The following is an 8,161-nucleotide window of genomic DNA, read 5'->3' on the forward strand; positions in this document are numbered from 1 at the left end:
GTAGATAGCCTAGTGAAGGATTCTAAGGAGATTTATATTTGAATTGGAAGTCACTTAATTTTTGTCCAAGGACGGACCTCAAAAGACCGCTATTCTACTGGATACTGATTCAGCTCAAAGCAAAGATTTAAGGCAGAATTTTCCCATTCCGTCCATCACAGGAATTGGAGCGGTGGGACACGGACCATGCAAAGGTCCATTGACCTCGGGTAGGGTTTTTGGCTTTGGGTGACCACACCGGAAAATCCTGCTCTTAGACTACACAAACAAGTTGCTGAATAAAGATGTATTAATAAGGGGTATTGGTGGAAAATGTGTGCTTATCCCATTGTGTAGAATGAATTCAAATTGTGCTCTAATAAAAGGGATTGCTTGCTGTTGGCATTGTTTCAAAATTACCCATCAAAGTGTAGATTATATATTGGGGAATGATATAGTGGGAGAAGTTGTTTTTCTACAATACAGAAGAGTATGTCACAGTTCGGGAATGCATCCTACGAGTACAAACTTTTCACTGCTCTGTAATCCAGTTGAGCAACAATCTGATGCAAGGAAGAATACTAATGGAATAACTCTGCTAATGAACAGTACAGAGGCCACAAAAAATTGTCACAGAAAGACCAAAGACCTCAGAGTGACCCTAAAGGGTTAATGGCAATTATTGCTAAATAAAGTAGTCCTTTCAGCACTGAGACAGTAGTGTCACGGTGGCACAGTGGTTAGCACTGTTGCCTCATAGCGACAGGACCTGGGTTCGATTCCTGGTTGGGGTCATTGTGTGAACTCCACACAGACATTCTCCCAGTGTCTGCGTGGGTTTCCTCCGGGCGCTCCGGTTTCCTCCCACAGTCTAAAAGACATGATGGTTAAGTGTATTGGTCATGCTAAATTCTCCCTCAGTGTGCCCGAACAGGCGCCAGAGTTTAGCGCAAAGGGGACTTTCACAGTAACTTCATTGCAGCATGAATGTAAGCCACTAATGTGTGACACTAATAAATAAACTTAAAGTGACCACAGCTGATGGTGTTGAGATACAGATTACAGCTGCAAAAAATCTAGGCAACTGGACTGAGTTCAAAAGACCACTTAAAACCGCAAGATGCTTGTAATTATTAAGAAGTTTCAAAGTATTAGAAATAAGCTTGAAATTGAAAAATGATGAAGCTGTTGTTATTGCATAGAAATAATAAAATAAAATTCTCTGAATGGGAACAGGTTGAAACAAAAAGATTACAAGCTGTTTAAAGAGCAGTCCAGATAAGAATACTAAACCTTTCTGCTTGAACAGAAAAAAAATCTGAATGATATTCTCAAAGTGGCTGAGGATTAAGTTATGAGCTGCTTCTGCAAAAAGAAGCAATTTTCTACCTGTTTCCACAAAAAAGAGAATGATTGAGTCTGAAAATTAACTTAGAAATGATAATTAATACAGGTTAAAAAAAAATCAGACAATTTAACCATGGACTTCACTGAAACAATAGCCGCGATTCTCCCATTGCGACCTGCAACTTTTCTGGCAGGTCAAGGTGGGAGATGCGCGTCGCCGGCCTTGTACCGGGATTTGTGCATGTGCCGGGAACTCATGCATACCTCCCGGAGCCGGAGAACAGTCGCCAGTCAGACCACGCTGGAAACCGGCGGGAAGGCAGGTAAGTAATTTGAATCTTTTAAAAATGTATTTTAAATATGTTTACCAGGTCATTATCAGGAACTTTCAGGTCCCGATCGAATCTCCCACCCTACCAGGAGTACTTCATTCGGGTGGGGTTCAGACTAGCTCCCCACGTTCGGGGAACTAGCAGGAAACCACACCAGAATGAAGGGGGGGCAAATGGGGCCCCTCAGGGGGGTCGGGCGGTGGGAGGGTGGTGCCCCCTGAGCATGGGCACCCTGGCAGTGCCAGCCTGTGCCCCTGGCATTGCCCAAGGGGCAAAGTGCCCATACCCAGGGGGCACCTTGGCATTGCCCATCGGGCATTGGGCAGTGCCAAGGGGGCAGGGCCTATTGTGGGTGGGGCCTGAGGGGCAATCGGTGGGGGTGTCCTGCTGCCACTCGACAGACTGGATTGGTCTGTGATGGAGGGAGGGCAGCGATTGCGGGGGGGAGGGGCTGTGCATTGGGGTGCTCCGGGACGGGGCAGGAGGGGTCAGGGCTGGCCTGGGAATTGCTTTGGGGGCCGCAATTGGGCCGTGAGGAGGGTGCTGGAGGTCAGCGTTGCGGGGCTCCCGAGCTGGCCAGCGATCGGGCAGGGCAGCAAACAGGGAGACTGACAGATTGGGACCACTGTGCATGTGTAGAGTTCCAGAATTGTTAAACTCTGGCGTGAATAGGCCCCACCCCCCTGGGTTTTTCATGATATTCATGACTGGGATCTCTGCAGTGCACAGAGTGCAGAGATTCAGTTGTGAAACTGAACTGACAAAACAGTCGGGATTTAGAACAGTTTTCCTGCCATTTCAGCACTTTTGGGAGAATCGCGGCCAATATTTGTGATGTTAAAAGATGAGAAACCAACAGTCAAGGAAGAGAATAATATTGGAAACTGATATCTAACCAAACTGCACGGTGGCACAGTGGTTAGCACTGCTGCCTCACAGCGCCAGGGACCTGGGTTCAATTCCCAGCTTGGGTCACTGTCTGTGTGGAGTCTGCACGTTCTCCCCATGTCTGCATGGGTTTCCTCCGGGCGCTCTGGTTTCCTCCCACAGCCCGAAAGACGTGCTGGTTAAGATGGATTGGCCATGCTAAATTCTCCTTCAGTGTACCCCAACAGGCGCCAAAGCGGGGCAACTAGGGGATTTTCACAATAACTTCATTGCAGTGTTAATGTAAGCCTATTTGTGACTAATAAATAAAACAAAACAATGAGGAATCTTCTTTTGCACGTGAATCTTTGGACTATAATTGTAAGAAGGAAACATTCAGAAAAAATAATTAAAATACTTTTAATTTTAATCTGGACCTGGAATTCAGCACAGGAGTGATGGATTAATGAATTTCATTGGGCAAATTGTTAGTGGTGGGGTGGGGATGATAATTGTGTATAATGCATGCTTAGCATAATTGTTAATATATATGAAATGCACGTTGTTATACTCTAAATAGTTAATGAAAACGCATCACATTGGTGACGCATTTCAGTATTTTCTGGTGGGGAATATACCTTTATGTTTTAGAATATAACCTTTAGTTTTAAGAGGGGGCAGAAGGGGGGGACGGGCGGGGGGGAGGTGAGGGGGGGGAGAAGCGGGGGGGAGGAGCGGGGGGGGAGAAGCGGGGGGGAGGAGCGGGGGGGGAGGGGGGGAGGAGCGGGGGGGGGAGGGGGTGAAGAGGGGGAGAGGGGGGGATGAGGGGGGGAGGAGGGGGTGGATGAGGGGTGGAGGAGGGGGTGAAGGGGGGGAGGAGGGGGTGAAGGGGGGGAGGAGGGGGTGAAGGGGGGGAGGAGGGGGTGAAGGGGGGGAGGAGGGGGTGAAGGGGGGGATGAGGAGGAGGGGGGAGGGGGGGAGGGTGAGGGGGGAGGGTGAGGGGGGAGGGTGAGGGGGGAGGGTGAGGGGGGAGGGTGAGGGGGGAGGGGGGGGAGGGTGAGGGGGGAGGGGGGGGAGGGTGAGGGGGGGAGGGTGAGGGGGGGGAGGGGGAAGGGGGGAGGGAGGGGGGGAGGGGGGCAGGGGGGGGAGGGGATGGGGGGAGGGGGGCAGGGGGGGAGGGGGGAGTAGAGGGGGAGAGGGGAGGGGGGTGTGGAGGGGAGGGGGGGGTGAGGGGGGGAGGAGGGGGGTGAGGGGGGGAGGAGGGGTGGCGAGGGGGGGGAGGAGGGGGGAGGAGCGGGAGGGGGGGGTCGAAAGCAGCCATATTGTGTTTCAAGGTGGGCGGGGGGCTGTGTGCGTGCTGGGGAGTGGGGGGGGGGGGCGGCGGGGGGGCAAGGTGTCACTCCATAGGGTCCGACCTCGGGTCTTAGCACTGACCTCAGGTCCTAGCGCTGCCAGCATCCAGCAATGGTCGGGGTGCATCCTGGGTGGTCTAATCTCTGCCCCCCTCCCCTTACAGACAAGAAACAGATTTTGCTTTTTTTGGTCTAAGTGCGTAAGATTTGGACTCTGACAAAAAGCAGGTCAGAAACTCTCCCGCTTTCATGCTTGTCCTGGACTTCGAATTATTTTTGTAAGATTGTTCGCGTAGGGCTTTTACCAATTTCTAAATGTTCCAAAGAAAGTTCTCCATTATACCTGACAAGAAAAATATTTGCTTTTTATTAAAAGCTACACCATTTAATAAATAGGAAAATCATTTTTATAATAGCCCTGCTTCAGTTACAAGCTTATTTGTCAGCATTTTTTGGAACTTAAGCATAAGATATTGCCATGTCGATCAACCATTTCACAAACGTGATAAAGTGCACACAATACAGTGGTAAGGTATAAACAGAATCTGTGAGTTTTTTCTTTTTCTTGTATTTATCTCTCAATCTTTCACATTGATGTTGAAAAGTCGCCACCAGCAGTGTTTATATTTTATGGCTCCAGCCATCACTTGGATTTATTTTGTAGGTTAACTAAATGGCACTGTGACATTCTTCAAACTATATAGTTCCAAACGGTACCTGCTTCATCTTACACTAATGCATTGTTGAAATGGTGACAAATATTTTTAATTTACTTCTAACCAATTGATCTTTCTGAATCGCTAGATCAATCGATAAGAATTTATAAAGTCAATTTTTAAAAATTCATTTATGGGACATGGGTGTCACTGGCTGGTCAGCATTTATTGCCCCTCTTGTGTTGCCCTTGAGAAGGTGGTGAACTGAGTGGCTGCTAGGCCATTTCAGAGGGCAGTTAAGAGTCAACCACATTGCTCTGGCTCTGGAGTCACAAGTAGGCCAGACCAGGTAAGGACAGCAGATTTCTTTCCCTAAAGGACATTAGTGAACCAGATGGTTTTTCCGGGCAATTGACAATGGTTTCACGGTCATCAGTAGATTCTTAATTCCAGATATTTTTTATTGAATTCAAATTCCACCATCTGCAGATGTGGGATTCGATCCCCAGAACATTAGCTGAGTTTCTGGATTAATGGTCTAGTGATAATACCACTAGGCCATCACCTCCCCTTAATGATCGTTCTTCAATTCAGGTTTCCATGGTTTGAAAATGAAACCAGAGAGGGGATCTTGTTCCAAAGCAATGTTGGGCTCACATCCACAAATTATAAATTAAGTTTAAATGTGAAGAATGGCCTTGAAGGTTTTCTTAAAGTTCTTGTTACAGAGAGGGTAGATGAATGGGTTCAGTGTCGAATTAATGTAACCCAGCCAAATTGTGAACATATGTAAATTGTGATCGACACACGTATCACAGAAAGCCATCACGGTGAATGTCACCATGTAGGGGATCCAGCACACCAAAAACCCCGTCATTATGAAACCCAATTGCTTGATGGCTTTTCTCTCTTTAACTATGAGAATGCGTCGTGCGTACTGCACAGACCGCGAGTAAAACTTATGCCATGATTGCTTGAACTGATTCACGCTCTCTATTGTGTCTCCAGACTCATGAACCCAAGGTGTTGCTCCTGGATGTGGACAAGACATGGAGCCAAGTTTACACAGCACCTTATTGAATGTTTGTTCATCGGACATATCTGATGGTTCGCACTTCTCATCAACCGAACTCTCTGCAACCATTTTATGTTCTTCTATGGTCATGTATGCTTGTTGAATGTCACTACCTCTTTGTTTGTACCGAACACCTATAGGAAAGCACTTTTGCTTTGCAACAGGACTATCCAGGGTAATATTTTCCCTCAAGTTTGCAATATAATTTGATCTGTAGTCTGGTTCCACATGCTGATTTTGTGACCTATTGAGAGACAATGACCTATGGTGAAAGTCAGTTGAAATTTGTTGCACTGATGTCGAAATTGAAAGGGCACCAACGTTTTGGTTATTTTCAGTTGGGATGTTCTGGTTAACTCCGAAAGAATACGGCCTTTTGATTTGTTTGAAGTCAGAACAATTAAAAGTGCACTGTGAAAGTTTGCACGCATCTTTGACTTCTGCATCTGGGCGTTCAAAATGTACATTTTCACCTTGCTGGTTCTGGCTAGTTCCAAGTTTGTGCGCTGCTAGTTTCACATTCTCTTGAAAAACTTTTCTGTCTGTACCCGAGCATGCATGTCCCCTGATAGTGTCTCGTTGTCGGCAGTGCTTTCTTACAACCCTGTAAATTTCTGTGTAATACCACAGCATTAGTATAGAGGGGACATAAAAGTTCAGCATGGCAGTGAGAATCTTGAACCAAGTGACATAACGAAATTCAGTGTCACACGTATTGTTTGCCACGGTCCTGATACCTCCATTGGCGAAGATGTGCCACCCTAGGATGGGGATGATCCAAGTCAGCGAAAGAAGCCAGGCTCCCGCAATCATTGCAACAGCCCTGGTTTTGGTTCGATACTTCAAATATCTCAATGGCTGACGGACTGAGTGATAACGGTCCACACACAGGATAAAAAGACTAAAAATTGAAGCCGTGCTGGCTATATAATCCATAGAGAGCCAAAACTGGCAGATCACTCTTCCCAGTTTCCATTTGTTTTCTAGTATGTACATAATATTAAGGGGCATGACTGTCGTACCAACTATCAGATCGGCAACAGATAGACTAACGATGTACATGTTTGCAACAGTGTGCAGTTTTCTTTCGCTTCTCACCGCATGTAGCACCAAAATGTTCATGATTACAGTGAGTAAAGATAAAAATGCTAAGGCCAGGCCAAGTAAAATTTTCTTGGCAGGAGGCTGCAGGAGGAGATCTTCCTTTGTGTAGTTTTCTGTCGTAAACACTGTATAGTTTGTGACCTGTCTAATTAATGTTGCAGTAATATTCATCATGGATGAGGCATGTAACTCTGTCGGAGTTGATACCCCTGATTGGCATGTTAGAGAATGTGTCTGAAAAACAAAAGTACGTGAGTCAGTACTTGGCACATGCAACAGCAATCAAAATGAAAACATGATGTGGAGATGCTGGCACTGGACTAGGGTGGGCACAGTAAGAAGTCTCACAACACCAGGTTAAAGCCCAACAGGTTTATTTGGTAGCACGAGCTTTCAGAGCATTGCCCCTTCATCAGGCGAGTGGAGAGTTGGGTTCACAAACACTGCATATATAGACAAAGACTCAATTATAAGGTAATGGTTGGAATGCGAGTCTTAACAGGTAATCAAGTCTTTACAGGTACAGACAATGATACCAAATAAACCTGTTGGACTTTAACCTGCTGTTGTGAAAATTAAAGCAGTTAGCTTAAGAGTCGTCTAAGTAGATACACTGGCCAGAATTTTCCAGCTGCCTCACTGCACCACCGTCCATGGGGCAGCATGGTGGCATAGTGGGTAGCATTGCTGCCTCATAGCGCAAGGGACCTGGGTTCAATTCTGGCCTTGGGTCACTTTGTGTGGAGTTTGCATGTTCTCCCCATGTCTGCGTGGGTTCCCTCTGGGTGGCCCGGTTTCCTCCCACACTCAAAAGATGTGCGGGTTAGGTTGATTACCCCTTTGTGTCAGGGGGACTAGCTAGGGTAAATAGGTGAGGTTGAGGGGGTGTGGCCTGGGTGGGATGGTGGTCGATGCAGACTCGATGGGCCAAATAGCCTCCTCTGCACTGACGGGATTCTATGTCCCCCTCCCCCCACTTGTCCTGTGGTGGGGTCAGCGAGCTCTGCAATTGCCATTCACATCAGCGGGACTGGAAGATCCTACCAGCATGAAGGACTGGAAAATTCTGGCCACTCTTTTTAAAAGTGAAACTATTGAAGTACTTGGTTCTATGGTACTGCTTTAGTTAAACTTGTGGATTCATAAAATGTGCATTTTCCATTAAAATTGATTCCTAGGATGCACGGCCAGCATTTAGTGCTCAACCTGAATTGTCCTTAAGTGATGCTGTGTGGTCTTCATGAACTTCTGCAGTCCATGTGGTGTAGGTACAGCCAGAGTGTTTTTAGGGACGAAGTTCCAGGACTTTTCCCAGTGACAGTGGATGAATTGTGATATAATTCCAAGAGAAAGTGGTGTGGGGAATTTTATAGAGCCAGGCAACAGAAGGTTTTAAGTAACAACGTATGTTGACTGTATTCCAATTCTATTCCTGCACCTAGTGGTGCA

The 8,161-nt window shown here is 46.8% G+C and overlaps 1 protein-coding gene across 1 annotated transcript; it reads right to left on the reverse strand.

Annotated features, from left to right (window-relative positions):
• Positions 1-5,212: 5,212 nt before the first annotated feature.
• Positions 5,213-6,886, reverse strand: hrh1 (histamine receptor H1). The gene has a single exon (XM_078203315.1). The coding sequence runs from the start codon at positions 6,884-6,886 to the stop codon at positions 5,213-5,215; it is 1,674 nt and encodes a 557-aa protein (XP_078059441.1).
• Between the last annotated feature and the right edge of the window lie 1,275 nt (positions 6,887-8,161).

Source organism: Mustelus asterias, chromosome 3, assembly GCF_964213995.1.
Source record: "Mustelus asterias chromosome 3, sMusAst1.hap1.1, whole genome shotgun sequence".
Taxonomy (NCBI): domain Eukaryota; kingdom Metazoa; phylum Chordata; class Chondrichthyes; order Carcharhiniformes; family Triakidae; genus Mustelus; species Mustelus asterias.

Bases quoted from the DNA above. Each gene is read 5' to 3' on its own strand.
- hrh1 (XM_078203315.1), bottom strand. From the start codon at position 6,886: ATGATGAATATTACTGCAACATTAATTAGACAGGTCACAAACTATACA.